Consider the following 23,283-nt stretch of genomic DNA (forward strand, 5'->3'; position numbering starts at 1 on the left):
ACTCGGGCTTAAGCTTGATCTTCCAGAGTGTCTGTGCAACGCGAGTGGAGAATTCCTTTGCAGAGTTCTGTATCAGCAATGTTCACTTACTGATTGGCTCTGAGCTACTGTAATGACTATCTCAATCCGCTGAACCGAGTTTATTTACCCACTATACTTGCCCTTGAGTCCCCAGAGGCCCTTGAACCCCTAACAAGACTACCTACTGCTCTGAGTGAATCTTCACAACAATTCAGACTTGCACTTTGGTAACTTAATGCATAGTGTACTGATTGGCTCAGCCCTCTACTCTGACTCTACTGAATCTACTCAATGTTGCTCATATCTACCGACTGTTGCTGATAACAAATAAAATAAGATAAATGGATAGAGAGATAAGGTGAAAATAAAAAACAACTGAAAAACGTATGAATTACGAAACAAAGAATGCAGCTTTACAAAAGATTACTGAAAAGACCCAAGAGGAAAACAATAATAATAAAGTTATATAAACTAGCAGACGCGCATTGGTATGAAAAATGGCTGAGTAAATCCTTGCCAAATTATGAAACTAAAACTGGTATAAGGATTAGGATATACACCATCGAGAAGTGTATACATCTTTCTCGTTCTAAATACACTGAGAGTTTCCTTTAGACCTGTTCAGGACTAAAGTATACTTTCAGGTTGGGCAATAAGTTATTATAATGGTTTTAATAACTCCTCCCATGATTGATAATCCTATAAGGCCCAACACCGGACACTCAACTGACTGATAAAGGTCAACTGACTGATATATTGTGTTTACCTTGTGGTAAAGACAAAAAGGTTACTTTAGCCCTGAACACAGACTAGGGTATGCTTGCTGCTCGATCAATAAGCTTTTTTAGCAACTTTAATATCCTTTCAGAAGTTGATATTGACCTTAATGACCTTCCAGAGGTCTTTAAGGCCTATATAAATTAGATTGATAGACTTTAACAACACCCTAAAAATTGACAGCCTTTAAGACCAACTACTAACCAGGCTTAATTAAAACGAGAGGAAAAATAACAGATAAACTCAATTGGACACGGATCAAAATATAACAATCTACGGATACCCTCCCCCCCAAAAAAAAATGATAATTTAAAATAATTTTAAGGTAATCTTTATTATGATTAACTTAAATGATCTTTACTTCAATGAAGGTGAACAGCTTCTCTCTGTGGCGGGTTGCTGGAGGGCGAGGGAGAGAGAGGGAGGCATTCTGGAATATAGAGGTATCAGAGAATATGGGTGAGAGGGAGAAGGAGAAAGGGAGAAGGGGAGAGAGAGAGGGAGAGAGAGAGAGGAGAGAGAGAGAGAGAGAGAGAGAGAGAGAGAGAGAGAGAGAGAGAGAGAGAGAGAGAGGAGAGAGAGGAGAGAGAGAGAGAGAGAGAGAGAGAGAGAGAGAGAGAGAGAGAGAGAGAGAGAGAGAGAGAGAGAGAGAGAGAGAGAGAGAGAGAGACATAACAAATATCAATATCACAACAACTCCTTCAATTCCCCCCATGACATAAATTTTTCTACCTACTTCCTTCACTCTCAAAATTTGCGAATGAGAGTGAGAAGTGTGAGTGAGTGAGAGGTTTGGTGTGACTTATTTAATGGGATTAACTGTTTAAATCTGTCTGCCTTATCAAGTGGGTCCATTGATATGTTGACTAAGCAAGTTTAACGTTGCCGATTCCTTGAAATAAACTCTCCACGAGTCTTTACTCTCATAAAGATTAATTTTCTCCAATTCTATCTCACCATGGATACAAAATCCCCCAATGATCTGGAGTCGAAACCCATTTGTTTGTATTTGCTGCTGCTCTTTTTAGGATAGTAATAACTGTCCTATTGTTTTTGTAATATTTCTGTATGTGTCATCTGTCTTTTCGTGGACGACTGTATATCACCCTATTGTCGTGGGTCCTCCCATGGTAATGGTTCCCTTTGATATTGTAACTGAATCTTTTAGAAACTGAGATTCCGAGCTCCCTAAATTTCTAGCCCTCCTTGATCAATAGGATTACTCCTTTTCTTCCTCCCCCTTCTCGTTTTTTTGGTTACAACATTGGTTATATCTCCAAACAATTTGTTTCTGTGAGTGCAGTTGCATTGTTTTTACTTGTTTGTCTGTTCCTAGAGTTGGGTCACCTCCTTTGTAATTCCTTATCTGTTGCAATTGCTTCTTGTAATTCCTTCTTGTTATTCCTTATGAACATGATTTTAGGAAGAATATCTTTTGTTTGCATTCCCGTTTACAGGAATGCAAGCAAATATGTTATTTGCAGCAAAGGGATATCTTCTTTATCCATTGTGTGACGATTTCTTAGTTTGGTACTGTATGGCCAGGGAATTGGTAAGCTGGGAAAATGGTTAATGGGTTTGATTTACTTTTGAATAGAGGATTTGCGAATGAGGTTAGAGGTTGAGAAGGGGTTAGTGAACCAGTAAGAGAGTGAACTGTGGGTTGAGTACATGGACATGGGGTAGGAGTGAGGTATGTGTGTGTGTGTGTGTGTGTGTGTGTGTGTGTGTGTGTGTGATTTGGGAGAGTGGGGGGGGGGGGTGTTCTGTGTGTGTGTGGGGGGGGGGAGGAGGGGAAGGGGTAAAGTCTGTGTGTGTGAGCTTCATATTAGTGACTGACATTCTCTAGGGTCGACAAGTTTTCGATCATAACCCTTGGAAACCAATCTTCCATACTACAGGTAAGAGAAGTACGCAAAGTTGACAGTTTGGTAACACGCGCGCCCACGCGATCCTGTAAATGATTCCCTTCGTTCGACACCAGCAGTAATTGATGACCTGGTTGTAAACACATTAGCAGATCATGTTTCAGGGAAAACTAGTTGAATAAGATTAAATATAAACTATGAGAATGGTTAGCTCTAAGTCCGTCCCCCCCCCTCCGTCACTAAGAACTCACTAGTGATGGTGATAATCTTGATCTTCTTAACGACGTGTTCGACAGCGGGGTTGACAGCTCGACATTCGACCACCACCTCCGTCGCGTTGGCCCGTCCCAGCGGGTGACGGGTGAGCTGAGACGACGTCACCCAGCCTCCGTCCTCTCGTCTCTCTACACCTGTCTTCGTTTCCTCTATCGTCTCTCCTGTGGGTGGATGTGGGGGTGGATGTGGGTGGGTATGGGGGTGGGTGGATGCGGGGTGAATGTGGGGTGTGGGGGTGGGTGAGGGAATATTTTAGCCTTGAAGAAATAGATTAAAGGAAACGATTGTATCTTTGTATTGCGTGGTAATGTGGAAAATACAACTATATCCTCACCCAATCCACAATAGCTGTTAACAAACCCGTCTAGCTTGTTTAATCACTCGTTTTTTCTATCACTCAGTCGATCACTCACTCACCAACTCAAAATCATAGTGCATATAGCAACTGACTGAAGTACGTACAAAACATGTACTGTTTCACCAGAACACCAATCAATAATTTACTTAATAACGTAAACATCTACAGAAACCTATTAAAAAAAAGCGAATAAGACCGTCTATCCTAACCTATTATAGGCCTAATATAGGAATATATAGGCCTATGATAATCTAGATGAGCAGGGGGGGGAGGAGTGATATTTAGGATTATTTATATTAACACTGTGTATTAATTGATGGAAATTACGTGTGTCTGAGTTTCTCAGTTTTTTCGTCAGATTGGAGTTTATGGTTGCAATAACAATAATACAAAATATTGACTATTAGTAGAGTGAAACAGTCTATATTTTGCTCATATATATTGTTGTATATGTGAATCTCTCTAGTTCTCTCTCTATCTCTCAACTTATCATTTTGGAGAAGTGTCCTGCTAGACACTACAACTTCGCGTATCTGCCGACCTTCCTTCCATACCCACCTGCCACAGACCAGCTGAGAGAGGCAGGCGGGTTGGAGACGCTGGTAGTGCAGGTAAGGTCGAGAGTCTTCCCCTCTTCTACTTGGGAGGGACCCGTGATGCTCACCATTCTCGGAGCATCTGGGGGAGGAAACAAGAGATGAGCAGATCAGATGCTGTTCCTCAGCATCTCAGGCTGGAGATGAAGTTATAGATGATTCATTTATAATACAAATAATGTGCTAAATGACGGCTTATGATGTTGCTGAGATTATATATATATATATATATATATATATATATATATATATATATATATATATATATATATATATATATATATATATATATATATATATATATATATATATAATATATATTATTTTGCCAGTATAAGAGAAGCAAATAAAGTTTGCTAAGTAGGCTGTGCACATTTTGTTCTGAGAACTACAAACAAGTGAATCGAACATTAACAGGCGGGGACCAAAGAGCTAAAGCCCATCGTCGAAAACCCAAGTTAGGTGATTACAAGCGCACATAAAATATTTTCAGCAGCCAACCAATTTTTCTCACTTGCAAATTAAAATCATAATTGAAGACATTTTTTCCAGTCACCAACTACGTCATCGCTAGTTCATGTTGATTTACATGAATTTGCTTGTTTGAAGTCCTCGGAGCGTTTTCTCACAACCCATAACCCAACAGTTCACAAAAAAGAATGGTTCACCAAACAGTTGTGGATGTAAGCCCGTACATGATCATGTGATATTCAAAGTCATTTTTATCCTCTGTGGTGATCATATGTATTTTATTTGGTTGTTACGTCTCTCTTCCTGTGTCCGTCTTTCTCTCTCTCTCTCTCTGTCACACACACACACACACACACACACACACACACACACACACACACACACACACACACACACACACACACACACACACACACAGGGGGGGGGGGGGATGGAGGGGGGCTGAATGGTTGAGTGGACAGCGCTCTAGACTCGTGGACCTAGGGACCGGGGTTCGATCCGGCACCCGGCGGAGACAGATGGACAGAGTTTCCTTAAACCTGATGTACCTGTTACCTAGCAGTAAATAGGTACCTGGGAGTTAGACAGCTGCTACGGGCTGCTTCCTAGGGATGTGTGTGTGTGGAAGAAACAAAATTAGTTAGCTAGTAGTTAGTAACAGTTGATTCATTGACAGTTGGGAGGCGGGCCGAAAGAGCAGAGCTCAACCCCGGCAAGCACAACTAGGTGAATACACACACACACACACACACACACACACACACACACACACACACACACACACACACACACACACACACAAGTTGAACTGGCGAGGAGTGAACGGCCGGGAAGGGCCTTTGAGTTATAGTTAGATAACAAGCAAAGGGGGAAGGCCGACCGAACAACATTAATGGACAATTCCCCTTTACCACTGTCCTCTGTGGCAGGCACGGGAAGTCCTATTGTATAAACAGGACTGAATGATCATGCATGAAATAAAATATTATGAAACCACAAGAAGAAAATACATTTTAACGATAACATTGACAAAAATATTTAACAATTGACTTTAAAATATATTTTAATGATCAAATAATCAATTAAAATTGAGCATCAGGATGAGGCCAGTATCGTAATTAAGGAATATATTATTTCCACTGAGTAACAAAAGGCACCAAGTACCCCAGCTTCACGTGGTAAGAAAGATGATCCCTCACAAACATTAGGAATGTTGACCAGTCTGTCAGCATGACAGTCGACGACGGCTAGTTCATGTAGCTATATTGGAATATCTGTATCTGGAATTGGCTTGAAAAAAATATGACGGGGTTTTTCTAGCTGAGGTACAGACCTGTATAATAACAGTAGCCCGCCAGTAGAGTAACCTTTTGTGTTCAAAAGGTGCTGTGGTATTTTTCTACTGTGAGGGGGAACCACAAGAGTCTGATCAAGATTCGGCAGAGAAGATGAGAATAGTCACTACCACTCGGTGAGGCAGGCGAGGGGGAGATAAGAGCCAGTTCACCACTCAGTAAAAGCAGGGGAAAGCGAGGGGAGAGACAGATCAACACTGACGAACCCCTAGGGAGGTCGAGGGAGGCAGGAAGCTGCAAGTTTTCTCAACGAAGGAGATTAGCATATTGGCGATTTTTGACGACGGAATCCTCCAAAATTTTGCAAAAATATCCTGTTGAGGCGAGGAAAACTTTGGAGGTAAAAGCCATTATTTTACGCGGCTAATGTATTTACCTCGACTCCCTTTAATATAAGTGCTTTTTCTTCAGGTGTTTATATATCACCAGGGCTTTTATTGACACTATATAATTACTAAGCTTATAGTTGCCCTTTATTGGCAGACACTAACGTAACCATGTTTTGGAGTTATTGTGGTTTGGAAGAGTTTCTGGTGAGGGTGTGTGTAAGTCTCTCTCTCTGTCTCTCTCTCTCTCTCTCTCTCTCTCTCTCTCTCTCTCTCTCTCTCTCTCTCTCTCTCTCTCTCTCTCTCTCTCTCTCTCTCTCTCTCTCTCTCTCTTGAATAAGCTTGGATATATCATGCATTTTCCAATATAATGGATACTAGTGCTTGTTGACAAAGAGATTATATAAAACACATGAACACTTTACGTTGTCCTGGCTGGGTTCGGTGATAATCTTCTTTTGGATTACATCAGGTGATATCTATAAATATGTAAACTTTAAAGCGATATTTATATTATATAAACCATACAAGCCTTTCAGCATGTTAGTTCACTGACACTCTCATCCAAGTCGAAATAAGGATTAGAAATCGTTATTAAATGGAAGGATTAGACCTGGTGTCCTTCCATGAAAAGGCTGTTGAAATGTTCAATTGTTCACGAGGAGTTCAAAAGTCTGTTTATTGAGTTGATAAGGAGACGAAGATGCATAGTTTCTCACGGGTCATAACATTAGCGTTCCTCGCACTTTTCGCGGTCGTCCTGGTGTTGCAGAGTGGTGTTGCATTGTTGCGATGCTGCTTACTTGTGTTGTATATCAGTTTGTAATGTTGCCTGATGCCTACTTCTTTTCTCGACCAGAGGGTGGTGTTGCTTGGTGTCTACTTCTTGTGTTGTTGTGTTGTGGATCAATGGGGTGGAGTTTCCTGACGTCTATTTGTGCTATGGATCAACGGGTGGTGTTGCGTGAAGCTTACTTGTGTTGTGGACCGGGAGTAATATCGCTTGATACCTCCATCTTGCGTGTGTGTGTTGCGTGAGGCGTCTGCTCCGGGTTTTGGGACTGTGTTCAGGGTAGTTAGTGTTGTTGAGAATTCAAGCAATGTGCTATTTACCGTGTTGCACAACGCAATCAACTTATGCTCTGTGTTGAAAAAAATATAAGTTCTAATACATAAGGTCTGTACTCGTATTAGTTTAATTGTCGTAAGCATCAATGAATATTTTGTGATCCATTGACATCAAAAAATCAGTTTCCATTTGGCCATCTAAGTCGAGTGACAGTGACGTCACGACCTCTATGTAAGAGAACGTATATTTCATGACATAAATCTATTGACAAGATTAGAATTTAACATCGCCTGAAAAATAAATTGCTAATTTGATTGTATTGTTTGTATATTCATACATTACTAAACAGACAGGAGCCGACAGTTGATGCTGCGAGATCAATTCTCCCTCGAGCACCAAGGTTCACCTATCTATCCGTCTATTACCAATACAGACTGGACGCATACTTACAGTAGACAGTGAGTGTGACATTGGCCGTCAAAGGGTTCTCCAGCAGGAGGTCATTCGTGACGCTACATTCGTACACGGCGCCATCTTCCTCGGCCGTCACCACCACCTCGTAGGCGTTGTAGACGCCCGTGGCGTCGACGGCCGTGGTGTCGTCGAGGAGGCGCCCCTCACGGTACCACAGTACCCAGGGGCGGGGGTTGCCCCCTGACACACGACACGACAGGGTGCGACGCATCCCGGCCAAGAGGACCTCCCCTGTCTCGTAGCCTATGATCGTCGGGTGTCCTGGAGGGTCTGTCGAGGGGGAAGAGACAGAGATGAGACGGGTGACAGCGGTATGGAGGCATTGAGGACATGAGAAAACATGGCAAGACCTCTTGCCCTTTATGCGGAATAACTCTTTACTATTAATATAAATGGAAAGACGGGGATAGGAAGAGAGAGAGAGAGACGGGTGATAGGGAAGGGTGAGAGAGAGAGAGAGAGAGAGAGAGAGAGGGAGATAGAGAGGTGGGCATGTAGGTAGATTGGGTGGCAAGTGACAGAAAATTAGATCAGCGCTCACCCACTTGGAGTAACGCTTTTTACATTGTTACAGCTGATGTAACACTGTATAAACACAATGTGAATGACAAGCAGTCATTTACACAGGCGATAGATTATAATCCCATAAAACAGTAGCCACTTGGCTCTGATTAAGAGAAGCAGAGAGAGAGAGAGAGAGAGAGAGAGAGAATAAGCAACAACAATAGCTCTCTGCCGCTTTCCTAATGGCTTTTATTGTCCAGTAGAGAGTTGATCGGAGTTGGAAGTGTTCCTAACTCCTCCAAGACTCATAAATCTCTTCCCCAAAACAACCTCATTCTCAGAGTCCCAAATCGAGTGTTTGTTCTTTTCCTCGTATCTTTCCTGAGCTGTGTCTGCCTGGCCTCTGGGCCGCTCCTGGGTGCCGCAGTGTCACTCCTGGTCATGCCACTCCTGTCCACTAGCTTCCTCAGTCTCGTTTCTGGTCAGTCCTGTTTCCTGGGCATTATAATGTCCTCTGGTCAAAGACCATTTGAGAAGTTTCACCAACTGATGAACTAATAAGGTGAATACATTGCTTCACGGCTGGTGATATCTGTTTATTATTTGTACATCTTCGGTGCTGTTGGCTGTGAGAGTGGAGTCTGGGGTCTACGTGGAGATATTCCAAATTGATGAGCACGGTAAGGATTTTACCCGTGTCAGTCATGGGGGAGAGAAAAAGTGTAAATTGCTGGGGTTCGCATCCGCGAGAATTTTAATATATAGGATATTGTGGATCAAGTCAGCTGATGTGTGCTTGATGCCTCCGACCGACAGAGATCGTCTGGGGATAGAGTGGCTTATGAAAAAGATCCAGCACGTTTATACATAACTTCCTATAAATAAATGAATATATATATTTGTAATTTTAAAAAGATTTTTGACTTCGTGTTCCACAAAACATGACATCTACGAAATTATACGTTACTCTCCATATTTTTATCATGTTACTTTGAAAGAGTATTTTTTGTTTAGAATTGTTGTTGATTGCTTGTAGGCCTGCAGGAAAACTCACTTTCCTTCATCCCAAAAATAAATTATTGCAACAAGAATTGTCTATAATTTGTCCAAATTCTTATTCAGTGAGCACTCCTAGGGGTAAATTCCCCATTCTTACCCCTCTCAAAGCCTTCATATAGAACATAATATTTTAGTTAACTACGTATGTAAGGTAACCATTTTTTTAAGTATGCAATCATAGAGCTTTGATTTAAATGTATACTATACGTGACTACTGAGAATTTCTTTATAACAATCTTTCTTAAAAAATTGCTTTACGGCAGCTTATGCTTGGGATAAAAATATTCAGATAATAGTTCTCGTTATTTTTTCATATAGTTAATATTTGATTAACTAATACGCTATACAGCATTATTAATACATAACAATGCAAGAAAAATAATTAAAAAGCAGCTCTATATGGCTATTTGTAGAAAACCATCAGAAAATATAAAGTAGTATTCATGTACTTGTGTCTTTTCAACAAATTATCAAAAGTACACTGTAGACAGAAATGGACAAAAAAAAGGGCAAGGATATAGATATAAAACAGTCCCACGTTATCCCATTTTTATATGTGTATGTTGATGTGTCTCCTGTACTTGCCTGTTGCCTTGGAACCAAACCAAACAGATCCAGTTCCGGATTAAGAGAATTTTCGACAACAATGCAGAATCGGTGCTCAAATGCGGTGCGAAATTCGTGGGTTTAACTATGTTTTAATATTGTTTGTATGTTTGTGTTGTGTTATGGTGCAGATTAGTGAACAATGGCGAATAGCTATAGCATTCATTAAGGCATCATATTCACGTGATCTCTGGGAATGTATTTCAATGATCATTTGTCTGTCGCTCTTACACTTTCTCTTCTCTCTCTTACTCCTCTGTCCTATCTCCCTCTTTTTCTCCCTCTTTCTCCTTTTCCCCTCTCTTTGTATCACTCTCTCTCTCTCCCATCTATCTTCTCAAATCTCCTGGCAGCGCTCACCCAATCTCACGAGTCGACGTTTCCACTATCACTTCAGTCTCAAATCAACACAAGCTTATTCAGTTAAGCTTTCTCAGTCCACGAGCGTTGGGCTTCCTCACTCCCCCGCTGGGACCTCCGTCAGGATCCTCTCTCTCAGAAGCCCCACTCAGAATCCGCCCTCAGGACACATTCAGGACTCGCATTCATGGTCCGTACTCAGTATACCTGGCCCCAATTCTACATTACTTGCCTAGCTCTTGGGCCCCTTTTACCTCCCTTTTCTGTATCAGTCTCATGCAACTACACGAAGTCTCTCTCTCTCTCTCTCTCTCTCTCTCTCTCTCTCTCTCTCTCTCTCTCTCTCTCTCTCTCTCTCTCTCTCTCTCTCTCTCTCTCTCTCTCTCTCTCTCTCTCTCTCTCTCTCTCTCTCTCTCTCTCTCTCTCTCTCTCTCTCTCTCTCTCTCTCTCTCTCTCTCTCTCTCTCTCTCTCTCTCTCTCTCTCTCTCTCTCTCTCTCTCTCTCTCTCTCTCTCTCTCTCATTTCACTCAGAATCCCTTTCACACCTGCGTAGGATTATTTCTCACTTCCCTTAAAGGTCTATTTTTATCCCCCAGTAATGATTGATAATACCATAATGATAATACTTTCACGACCTTCTTTTGTGTCCGCTCTGAATCATTCTCATCCCTATTCTGAATCTTTTTCATCCCAACTTTGAATCCTTCTCATCCCAACTCTGAATCTTTCTCATCCCAACTCTGAATCCTTCTCATCCTAGCTCTGAATCTTTCTCATCCCAACTCTGAATCCTTCTCATCCCAACTCGAAGCTATCTCATGCTTATTCCAGATCCCTACCAAATGAACTCGAGATGCTTCTCATCTCATCTTCGGATACCCAACCAAACCCTCTCTCTCTCTCTCTCTCTCTCTCTCTCTCTCTCTCTCTCTCTCTCTCTCTCTCTCTCTCTCTCTCTCTCTCTCTCTCTCTCTGGAGGACGCTATAGTCTTCTCACTTAGCAATAGTTCCGACCCCTGTTCTTCTCCCCAAATTGATATGTCAGGCATTTTTGGAATCTTTAATATGACTTAATATTCCGAACTCTGAGGGTCGGTCAAGTGGACAGTGTTCCTCTCGTCACTCTGGGATGTTGTAGTAGATGGAACTCCTGTAGAATCCCTTTCTAATCCTCTTTTAATTATTGGCCCATTTGAAGGTAAAGGTTGTTTAATCTTCTGAAATTCTGTTTCTTTTTCAACTAATCGTGTATTTTATTATGTTCTAATCTCTCTTTGACAGTTTCTTGTTATGTAATTGACTTTCTCTTCTTTGTCTGTTAGTAAGTCGTTATTGAGTCATTGGAGAAAGGGATTTTACGGTCAATTCTCTCTCTCTCTCTCTCTCTCTCTCTCTCTCTCTCTCTCTCTCTCTCTCTCTCTCTCTCTCTCTCTCTCTCTCTCTCTCTCTCTCTCTCTCTCTCTCTCTAGAGGTTTGAGTGTTTCGAAGTGGGAAGGTGGGGGATTGGCATAAGGCTGAGTCAGAAAGCTATATCCAGTTTCCTCATAGTGAGTTTTGGCACCGGGTCATGTAGCACTCTTTTTCATTAATGCTTGACCGAACACATCCATGTTGGGCAAATACCTAACAGCAATTACTGTTAAAAAAAATTGGGTAACGCTAGTCCGAAGCATCTGATCATCAATCTATAAGAGGCTGACAGACAGACATTTCCATTTACAGATATAAATAAATATATTAAAAAAAAAATCATCATGCTGATATAAAAGTGGAAATATGTACTCAGTGTCTGAAGTTTTTTGAGTGAAATCTCCTGAAAGGCGGTGAAAATATTTTGGAGGTATTCTTGCTTCTGTCATTCTATGCAATAAAACTTCAATATACCGAGTTAAAAGCTACCAAAGTGAAGTAGAGGGGATGGAAGATAGACTCTTGGATGTTGGAGAGACATCAGTTTGCATATACGGGTGTGGGGGAGATGTTTGGCGGTGTGGGGGTGATGTTTGGCGGTGTGTACTAAGGTAAAATGGTGTTAGGTGAAGGTTGGCGGTCTAGGGGAGATGTTTGGCGGTATGGGGGTGATGTTTGGTCGTGTTAGGTGATGCTTGGCGGTGTGTTAGGTGATGTTTGGCGGTGTGGGGGGTGATGTTTGGCGGTATGGGGGTGATGTTTGGTCGTGTTAGGTGATGCTTGGCGGTGTGTTAGGTGATGTTTGGCGGTGTGGGGGGTGATGTTTGGCGGTGTGGGGGGTGATGTTTGGCGGTGTGGGGGGTGATGTTTGGCGGTATGGGAGTGATGTTTGGTCGTGTTAGGTGATGCTTGGCGGTGTGTTAGGTGATGCTTGGCGGTGTGGGGGGTGATGTTTGGCGGTGTGGGGGGTGATGTTTGGCGGTGTGGGGGGTGATGTTTGGCGGTGTGTTAGGTGATGCTTAGTGGTGTGGGGGTGATGTTTGGCGGTGTGGGGGGTGATGTTTGGCGGTGTGTTAGGTGATGCTTAGTGGTGTGGGGGGTGATGTTTGGCGGTGTGTTAGGTGATGCTTGGCGGTGTGGGGGTGATGTTTGGCGGTGTGCACTGAGGCAAGATGGAGTTAGGTGATGTCGGCAGCTGTGTGTAGCCAGCCGAGGCACTCACACAGGTGTGGATCGAGGTACTTACGGAGAACAGAAAGGGTGATGGAAGCAGCGAGGGAGGCAGGATCTGCTGGGTCCTGGGGCAGCGCTGGGTGCACCGCCAGACAAGAGAACATCTTCCCATCGTCGCTACCCGTCGCCGACACCACCAGCTGGCTCCGGCTGCTCCACCGTCTGGGGAGTCGAGACGCCTCGAGCCGGTCCTCCTGGAGATCTGCTTTCCCCACAGGTAGACAACACAGGTAATGAACCAGGGGAGAGAGAGAGAGAGAGAGAGAGAGAGAGAGAGAGAGAGAGAGAGAGAGAGAGAGAGAGAGAGAGAGAGAGAGAGAGAGAGAGAGAGAGAGAGAGAGTGAGGGAGAGAGAGAGTCTGGCAGGAGTCGTAAATTTTATACATGTGGTCCTTCATATAAGTCAGTCATGCTGGCTATTGTGGTTTTTGGACATTTTCACCAGTTAACATATATATAGACACACGCACACACACACACACACACACACACACACACACACACACACACACACACACACACACACACACACACACACACACACACACACACACACACACGCATACACACAGACACACACACACAGACACACACACACACACACACAGAATACCAGGTGGTGTGGTGTGGAGGAAAAAAAAAGTAGTTAGTAAACAGTTGATTGACAGTTGAGAGGCGGGCCGAAAGAGCAAAGCTCAACCCCCGCAAGCACAACTAGGTGAATACACACACACACACACACACACACACACACACACACACACACACACACACACACACACGAAAACACACACACACATTCACACACACACATTCACAGAGGGAATTGATAGGGTAGATAAAGACAGTCTATTTAACACAAGGGGCACACGCACTAGGGGACACAGGTGGAAACTGAGCTCCCAAATGAGCCACAGAGATATTAGAAAGAACTTTTTTAGTGTCAGAGTAGTTGACAAATGGAATGCATTAGGAAGTGATGTGGTGGAGGCTGACTCTATACACAGTTTCAAGTGTAGATATGACAGAGGCCAATAGGCTCAGGAAGCTGTACACCTGTTAATTGACGGTTGCAAGGCGGGACCAAAGAGCCAGAGCTCAACCCCCGCAAGCACAATTAGGTAGTACACATGCGAAGATTAAAGTCAGATGCTCGACCCTGTTACCACAGTTAGGTAAGCACACCATCACAGAGTTTTTTTTTTAACAAAATCCTAAACAAATTGGAAAATTTATAAATTGATTAAAGCCCCAATAGCTCCAAAAGTAAGCTTAGGAGGTGACGTTCATCCTCATTAATACACGAGTTTATATATATACACTCATACACTGAATACCGGTTATATTGAGACACATAATGAGATACGAGGAGATTAAGGGATTGTGTATGATTAAGAGATATTGGTGATTGAATGCTTGAAATGGGATCCCCCCCTCCACATACACACACACACACACACACACACACACACACACACACACACGCACGCACACACACACACACACACACACAGGGCTCTGTACTCGGTCCTATCTTGTTTCTGATATATGTAAATGATCTCCCGGAGGGTATCGATTCATTTCTCTCAATGTTTGCGGACGATGCTAAAATTATGAGAAGGATTAAAACAGAAGAGGACTGTTTGAGGCTTCAAGAAGACCTAGACAAGCTGAAGGAATGGTCGAACAAATGGTTGTTAGAGTTTAACCCAACCAAATGTAATGTAATGAAGATAGGTGTAGGGAGCAGGAGGCCAGATACAAGGTATCATCTGGGAGAGGAAATTCTTCAGGAGTCAGAGAAGGAAAAAGACTTGGGGGTTGATATCACGCCAGACCTGTCTCCTGCAGCACATATCAAGCGGATAACATCAGCGGCATATGCCAGGCTGGCCAACATACGAACGGCATTCAGAAACTTGTGTAAAGAATCATTCAGAACTTTGTATACCACATATGTCAGGCCAATCCTGGAGTATGCAGCCCCAGCATGGAGTCCATATCTAGTCAAGGATAAGACTAAACTGGAAAAGGTTCAAAGGTTTGCCACCAGACTAGTACCCGAGCTGAGAGGTATGAGCTACGAGGAGAGACTACGGGAATTAAACCTCACTTCGCTGGAAGACAGAAGAGTTAGGGGGGACATGATCACCACATTCAAGATTCTGAAGGGGATTGATAGGGTAGATAAAGGCAGTCTATTTAACACAAGGGGAACACGCACAAGGGGACACAGGTGGAAACTGAGTGCCCAAATGAGCCACAGAGATATTAGAAAGAACTTTTTTAGTGTCAGAGTGGTTGACAAATGGAATGCATTAGGGGGTGATGTGGTGGAGGCTGACTCCATACACAGTTTCAAGTGTAGATATGACAGAGCCCGATAGGCTCAGGAATCTGTACACCTGTTGATTGACGGTTGAGAGGCGGGACCAAAGAGCCAGAGCTCAACCCCCGCAAGCACAATTAGGTAGTACACATGCGAAGATTAAAGTCAGATGCTCGACCCTGTTACCATAGTTAGGTAAGCACACCATCACAGAGTTTTTTTTAACAAAATCCTAAACAAATTGGAAAATTAATAAATTGATTAAAGCCCCAATAGCTCCAAAAGTAAGCTTAGGAGGTGACGTTCATCCTCATTAATACACGAGTTTATATATATACACTCATACACTGAATACCGGTTATATTGAGACACATAATGAGATATGAGGAGATTAAGGGATTGTGTATGATTAAGAGATATTGGTGATTGAACGCTTGAAATGGGATCCCCCCCTCCCCATACACACACACACACACGCACACACACACATACACACACACACACACACACACACACACACACACACACACACACACACACACACACACACACACACACACACACACACACACACACGTACACATTAGAAGACAAGGAGATTAGTGAGATTAGTTTAGATGACATTGGTCAGGAGAATACGGTGGATTAGTGAATGACTAAATGCTGTGGTAGCGAGAAAAGATGCTGCGAGGGAGAGATGCTTTGGTAACCGGAGAGGAAAAGCCATAGATGCACTTGGAGATGTAACTCCATCTAGTTGGACTGGTATAAGCGACGGGTTTGTATCTTGCAGGGTCGGCGTTCGGTTCCCGATGGTACAGGTGGATGGGTTCGCCGTTCCTTTCTCCTATCCTCATATCCCAGCTCCTTATCCTCGTATCCCTTCCCAGTGCGACATTGTAATACTCCTTTAGAGTTTTCTACGGATAATTACCGTACCTTGCAGTATTAAATAAGAGATATAGTGAGATAAATCAAATATTTCTCTGTTGTTCTAGCATCAGTAGAAGAGATTCAGTTGATTTAAATAGTTTTTAAATGTAAATAGTTGTAAATAATGTTTTTGATTTTGATAATAATGCAGATGTAAATAGTTTTCGTGAAAAAATACACGAAGTTTCTTGAGCACGTGATCACTTCCATCTCATATTTGGGAAAATTTGCAGTTATCTTGAGTAGGATTTTGGTATAGAGATTTAATAAGAAGTTAGTACCTCTCACACATTAATTTTACCGGAAAAACACTGAAATATCTATAAAGGAAACAAATTATCACTAAAGTTTTAGGGTTGAATTTGCACAATTTAAGTCTGAAAACATTAAAAAGCTTATTGGCCAACATCCATAATATGTGGATCCTGCAAAGTGAAAATTTTCAGCTGTAAGGCGGATAAAAATTTACTTAAATGCTCTCAATTCCTCTGTATTTTAAGCTATATAAGCTTCCCTTCACCTCGGTCAATAACAAGCTGATTTTCTGTTACCATTAAAAGTTTCCCTTCACAGGGAGAAAGCCTGGGTGGACACTCATGGGCAAACACACACACACACACACACACACACACACACACACACACACACACACACACACACACACACACACACACACATACACACACACACACACACACATACACACACACACACACACACAAACGCACACACACAACAGGTTCGACTTGTCACTGGTAGCAAGAATCACAAGTACATCAAACACCGATTCACAAACACAGGTGCACAGGGGGGAAAATTGTCCAACTCTCGCTCCTCTGTGCAGGCGAGCGCTCCATAAATATCTTTCAGTTACCCTCAGTGACAGAATATTGACCCGAGGGAGATAAAAAAAACTACTTTAAAGGCAAGTTTCAGATTTTTCACGCCGACGAGTTGCCTGGAGGGGCGTGATTGAGTGTGCGTTTGCCCTCAGTATTGGAGACCTAAGAAGTGTCATAATATATATCTTTTTACACAAGCTTCTGACTTACGATTAAACTCAGTGAGTTTAGGATTTTTACGATGATAATTTAAAGCAGTAAAGTTTAATAGATTTAAAATGTCATCATCATATTTGATCCATATAAAACACCACAAATTCAGACACATATTAGCTGCATCTACGTCGGATAACTTTCTCTCTCACTTTCAAGTGTATATTGAGAAAAAGAGAGAGAGATAAAGAGAGAAAGGAAAGGAAAGAGGGAGTGATTGAGACCACTTAACCGTCCATTCTTATATTGAGAGTTTTAATTACCACGAAAATTCTTCCCAAACTTACCTGAATCCATCTCTAGTCCTCCTTTGAACCAGGCGGCCCTTGGTGCGGGTCTGGCATCAGCCACGAGGCACTCTAAGGTGAGAGAAGTGCCAGCCATCACCTCCACCACCGCCCCATCCGCCCATCCCACGATACTGACACTAGTCGGAGCCACTGTGGGAAGAGAAGTAGTCATGTTCAGGGACTAATGTGCAGGCGCCCACGATGCCAACAGCTATCGTAATAAAATGAATCGTTGCACAGTCTCAAGTAATATTTTTGGAAAAAAAGGCCATAGAAGAATACAAAAAATATCACCTCTCCATTTTCCACACCTTTAAGGGAAAAGGTTCCCACCTTATCAAGGGAAAGGTTCTCCCTCATACAGAGGATGAGGGAGAACCAGCACCACTGTACCCACCAGCAAATCATCCACCATGAAAGGTGCAGAGGAGATGCAGAGTGCTCATCGCTAGTGGTTGTGATGTGTCAGCAAGCCATACACAGACTGCACAACCATGTACCACACACACACACACACAAGCTCACTGATAGGCTTGCTTATACACTGGCAACTTTATGCTTCCTCGCACACACTCACGCTGCCTCGTACACACACACACACCTAGTTACTCACGTGCATTTACACACACACACACACACACACACACATTCATTATGTCTGCCAATCTTCCTGGTCATCGTTTTCGCTTTCAACCCGAAAAAAAAACACGTCGTTCAACGTCTGTTTCATTAAACCTGACGGAACCATCCCAGCCCGCTCTCCCATCTTGTGCTCATCCATTCCTTCTGTATGAATCTCTTCATTAACTCCTGTTATACACTACTTTTCCTCTTTTATTATTATACAGCAATAACTATTTTTATTATTTATATTATCATAATTATGATAATTATGATAATTATGATAATATTTATATTATCATATTTATGAAAATTATGATAATATATCATAATGGGACAAGGGGGGGGGGGGGTAGGAATGGTGCCCAACCACTTGGACAGTCGGTGATTGAACGCCGACCAACATGAAGCGAGACCGTCGCTTTTCCGTCCAGTCCAAGTGGATGCTGGACGTGGTAAAATAAGACCATTTAAATTATGAAATGGTCTTATTTTTATGATTATACATTTAGTGGTGTCCGTCTCAAGTCAATTCGATGAGAATTTCCCGTGAAATAAAATATGAACAAAAACTACATAAATAGAAATTAGAGCAATGACTAAATACTTTTAATTTTAAAGACAATATGATGTGCTCTCGAGGTATTTAAAACAAAGAAGACAATTGAAGGAAGAAACCAAAGAAATATACATGACAAAATGATATCAGAGCTCGGAGATACATATTTTGTGGACCCAGACATGGACTCCATAGCTCCATAGAGTACAGACGGAAATATAAATTTAATTGTTAGAAAATGTGTCATGCAGTTTTGCAGAAGTTCAACATAGAATGATACATCTAGCATAGCCAGCAGAGAAAGCAGGAATACTTTTAGCTGGGTACGTGACATTACTGAGGAATTACGGGGGTAGGAGAGATGACTCGTTGACAAGTGATATAAATTCTGTCGAAATCAGACCCCTGTTCACAGAACCGCTCCTGTGCCAGGTAAGTCGACTACGGGCTCACCATAGCCCGTGCTACTTGCCCCGCTCATGTGCCAGGTAAGTTACGGGCTCACCATAGCCCGTGCTACTTGAATCTATAACAACAACAACAAGATCCCTGTTACATGAGCTGTGTGTTGTAAGTAACAAGTTTGATTAAGGCTGCGACAGAATCTATTGCCTATGTCAAAGGCAGAGGTCGTTTCTAACAAAAAAAATATCTAGTCTGTCAGTTATTTACACATTTTAAATACTTAATATATATAATTTTAATTCATTTAATGTTTCATAAATTTTATTATATCTATCAACGTCTTATAAATTATTTACAATTGCTGTTGTTTATTTTGTCCTCATTCATTATTCAGTATCATATCAAAGTGAACATTGCAGTTCTTATTATGAAGAATATAATTGATCAATATAGTCAATATCTAACTATTTTTAATACCACCAAGACGTTGCACACCAGCAACGTCTAGGGTGCAACTGCCGGTGTAATATCAGCGAGGGACTGGTGGTACCCACCTCGAGGAGACGCCAAAGTTAGGTTCAGGTTACTTGAGATAAATTCCACAAGCTGGGAAGAATTCCCCACAGCTTTAAGGCCTTGCGAATCTCCTTTTATGTGTCGAGATTTGCATGTGAGGAAGATAGGTTCAACGGTGCGATGTTAGGGGGCGTACACGGTGCGATGTTACGGGGGTACACGGTACGATGTTAGGGGGGTACACGGTGCGATGTTACGGGGGTACACGGTACGATGTTAGGGGGGTACACGGTGCGATGTTAGCGGGGGGTACACGGTGCGATGATAGGGGGGTACACGGTGCGATGTTAGGGGGGTACACGGTGCGATGTTAGGAGGGGTACACGGTGCGATGTTACGGGGGGTACACGGTACGATGTTAGGGGGGTACACGGTGCGATGTTAGCGGGGGGTACACGGTGCGATGTTAGGGGGGTACACGGTGCGATGTTACGGGGGGTACACGGTGTGATGTTACGGGGGGTACACGGTGCGATGTTAGGAGGGGTACACGGTGCGATGTTAGGGGATACACGGTGCGATGTTAGGGGGGGGGTACACGGTGCGATGTTAGGGGGGTACACGGTGCGATGTTAGGGGGGTACACGGTGTGATGTTAGGTACAAGAGTATGGTACATGGGATACAGCGGTACGAAGTAGGGGAAACGGGTACAACAGTATGACACAAGGGAATGGTTCGGGAAGGGAAAGGAACTATCAGGGGGAAAGAGCCAAGCCATTACGACTATATAGCACTGGGAAGGGGTCAGGATAAGGATTTGGGATGGGACGGGAGAATAACAGATTGATGAAGATTAAGCCACCCAAGAGGTGGCACAGGCATGAAAAGCCCGTAAACGGAGATTAACAGATTGTTGTTTTAGATTTAGCTACTCAGAACGAGGTGTCCATGTAGCACGGGCTATGGTGAGCCCGTAAAATATTATTAACAGATGATTAACGCACATATATAGTAGTGGCACGGTGAGGTACATGGGAGGGGGGGGTGGAGGATATATTGAGACACGGAGCCTCGGTGTATTGCACGGCTCACCATAGCCCGTGCTTCTTGCCCCACTCCTGTGCCAGGTAAGTCCACTACGGGATCACCATAGCCCGTGCTGCTAGGAACTTTTGTTCCCAGTAGCTGAATCTAAAACAACCACCACCTCTGTGTGGTATGCTTGTATCACAGAACAGTATAGTTTTGGGTTATTGTACCGGTGATATACTTATGTGGGGTATGATGTAGTTGTGTGTGTTACAGCGGTACCGGTAGAAATTACCTATAGAGTACCGGTAGAAATTACCTGTAGAGTACGTGTAGAAATTACCTGTAGAGTACCGGTAGAAATTACCTATAGAGTACCGGTAGAAATTACCTGTAGAGCACCTGTTGAAACTATTGCTGCCTCTCTTCACTGGCAAGTACGGGATTGCTCGAGCCTTTGGAATTGCAACAAGAGAGTAAAACAGCTCACCTGTCTTGCGCTCGACCTTATGGTCACCCAATTTGTATGTCTGGCCAAAATTGTCCAAAAGAAGAATAGACTTAGGCCTTGATGTCCGGTTCTGATTTGTTCCTGGTAGAGCGATCGTTACTCCGTGTGTTTTTAAAACTGTTAGTACCAGTCCTGGATTTTTTTGAGCCGAGACTCTAGTGTCACGTGATCGTGGAGGTTCAGAGGCCGCTAGTCTCTCCAGACTTGACTCAGAGTGTCCCACTGCGGTAGCAGACGACTGGTTGTCCCCCTCTTGGTCTGGATCTTCGTTTCTCGTGGACGAGTATCTTCCGCAGGAGCCTCCCTGAGTACCTCCCGAGGGAGACTCCCTGAGTACCTCCCGAGGGAGACTCCCTGAGTACCTCCCGAGGGAGACTCCCTGAGTACCTCCCGAGGGAGACTCCCTGAGTACCTCCCGAGGGAGACTCCCTGAGTACCTCCCGAGGGAGACTCCCTGAGTACCTCCCGAGGGAGACTCCCTGAGTACCTCCCGAGGGAGACTCCCTGAGTACCTCCCGAGGGAGACTTTCTAAGTACATCCCGAGGGAGACTCCCTGAGTACCTCCCGAGGGAGACTCAATGAGTACCTTCCGAGGGAGACTCCCTAAGTACCTCCCGAGGGAGACTTCCTAAGTACCTCTCGAGGGAAGAAGTTTTATATGAGTAGTCGTGAAACATTTTACAATGCCAGAGTCACATGTGAATCTCGGCAACTAAATGTTTGTCATGTTTTATGTGGGAATTTTCTCAGAGAAGCTTTATCGTGTGAGTTCACTTATAAATGTTTAATGATATTAAATATCTCACAGATTCTTAATGTTGTAAAAGATCTCGTATATTTCCACATTTTCTGTGGTGTTATATGGGACTGCACACACACACACACACACACACACACACACACACACACACACACACACACACACACACACACACACACACACACACACACACACACACACACACACAATACCGTTGAGTGTCTTATCACTGAGAACTTCGGAGATCCCTTTTCCAAGCTTCAGTACTCAAAGAATTATATGGAAATTAATATCTTAGAAAATACTGGGGTTATTTACCCAGAATGTGCCAGTCAGTCATTTGTTATGTTAACTAGACCTGCACTTCTTCCATGAAACTCTGTATCGGTGATTCTTCTTGCCATTTAAGAAACGTAATATCACATCCTCCTTGGCTTTTCATATATAATTAATAGTGTAAGTAAACCAAATGTTAATAGAATATGTCATCTTTACAAAATAGGTTTTTTTAACATTAAAATATTTTGTTGAAGCACCTTATTGCTAGTCATAGATACAGCTAAGATACATAGATGTAGTTGATACAGCTAAATAAATTGTCCAAATCGAGAGTGGTCAATAGATCTGGTTCATTTCTAGATTGGTTTTAGGTAGACATGATACATGATACGAGTCTCGACTGAATATAGCATAAAGAGGCTTCAGGCTTCATGAATAATGAAGCCACTGTATTGACTGTTCAGGCAGTAGTCGTAAAAACTAGTGAGTTTGTTAATATTGGGTCATGATATCAACTTAAACTATTGTTGATTTTGCCTGCACTTCTGACAGGACTAGCACGGTAATATGAAACATGTGCAAGGTGTATGGATACAGTGCAGTGTTATGGCAAAGTTACATGGCTACGGTGTGTGGTACCAAGGTGTGGTTCTGATATATGGCACAAGGAAGGGGGTTCATATGCATGAAACAGGTGTATAACGCAAGAGTTAGGAGCCAGGATACAGTTTATGTGTATGACGCAAAAAAGGGATGCTACAAGGGAATGGTATTGGAGCATGGAGCAGGAGAACTATTCTGAAAAGTATGGTTGGAGCATGGTATGGACAGGAAACCATAGTACAATCATTTATATGCCTTAAAATTAGTTACACACAAGAGCAAGCTGACAATTAGCCGTGATATACGTGATAAATTTTCAAGTATACATCAGGAGAAAGTTACCGCGATATTGCATTGAGAATATTGGTGGTTCCAACACAGCTTAATTGTGAAATACTAAACATTTATCAAATGAATAGATATAACATAACACTATTCTCCTAAAGAGTATCGGATTTAAAAAAAAATTAGTAATAAATATAATTATAGAATAACAACACATCAATAATGTGTGTGTGTGTGTGTATTCATATATACATATATGACACGTCTCCTTCTGAAGATGTATAAATATGCGAAAGTACTTAAGGAAATTCCTGTTTCAATTTTCCTCCGTGGTCTGACACTG

General features: G+C 42.7%; 1 protein-coding gene across 1 annotated transcript in view; it reads right to left on the reverse strand.

Annotated features, from left to right (window-relative positions):
- Nucleotides 1–23,283, reverse strand: part of LOC138369290 (nephrin-like) — a 277,270-nt gene that overhangs the window by 50,356 nt on the left and 203,631 nt on the right. Inside the window, exons 4-8 of the mRNA XM_069332387.1 lie at nucleotides 17,367–17,519; nucleotides 12,777–12,965; nucleotides 7,568–7,861; nucleotides 3,859–3,978; nucleotides 2,918–3,103 (exon numbers count right to left, since the gene is read on the reverse strand). Coding sequence (XP_069188488.1) covers nucleotides 2,918–3,103; nucleotides 3,859–3,978; nucleotides 7,568–7,861; nucleotides 12,777–12,965; nucleotides 17,367–17,519 — 942 coding nt within the window. The remainder of the gene's footprint in view (nucleotides 1–2,917; nucleotides 3,104–3,858; nucleotides 3,979–7,567; nucleotides 7,862–12,776; nucleotides 12,966–17,366; nucleotides 17,520–23,283) is intronic.

This window comes from Procambarus clarkii, chromosome 27, assembly GCF_040958095.1.
Source record: "Procambarus clarkii isolate CNS0578487 chromosome 27, FALCON_Pclarkii_2.0, whole genome shotgun sequence".
In the NCBI taxonomy this organism is placed as follows: domain Eukaryota; kingdom Metazoa; phylum Arthropoda; class Malacostraca; order Decapoda; family Cambaridae; genus Procambarus; species Procambarus clarkii.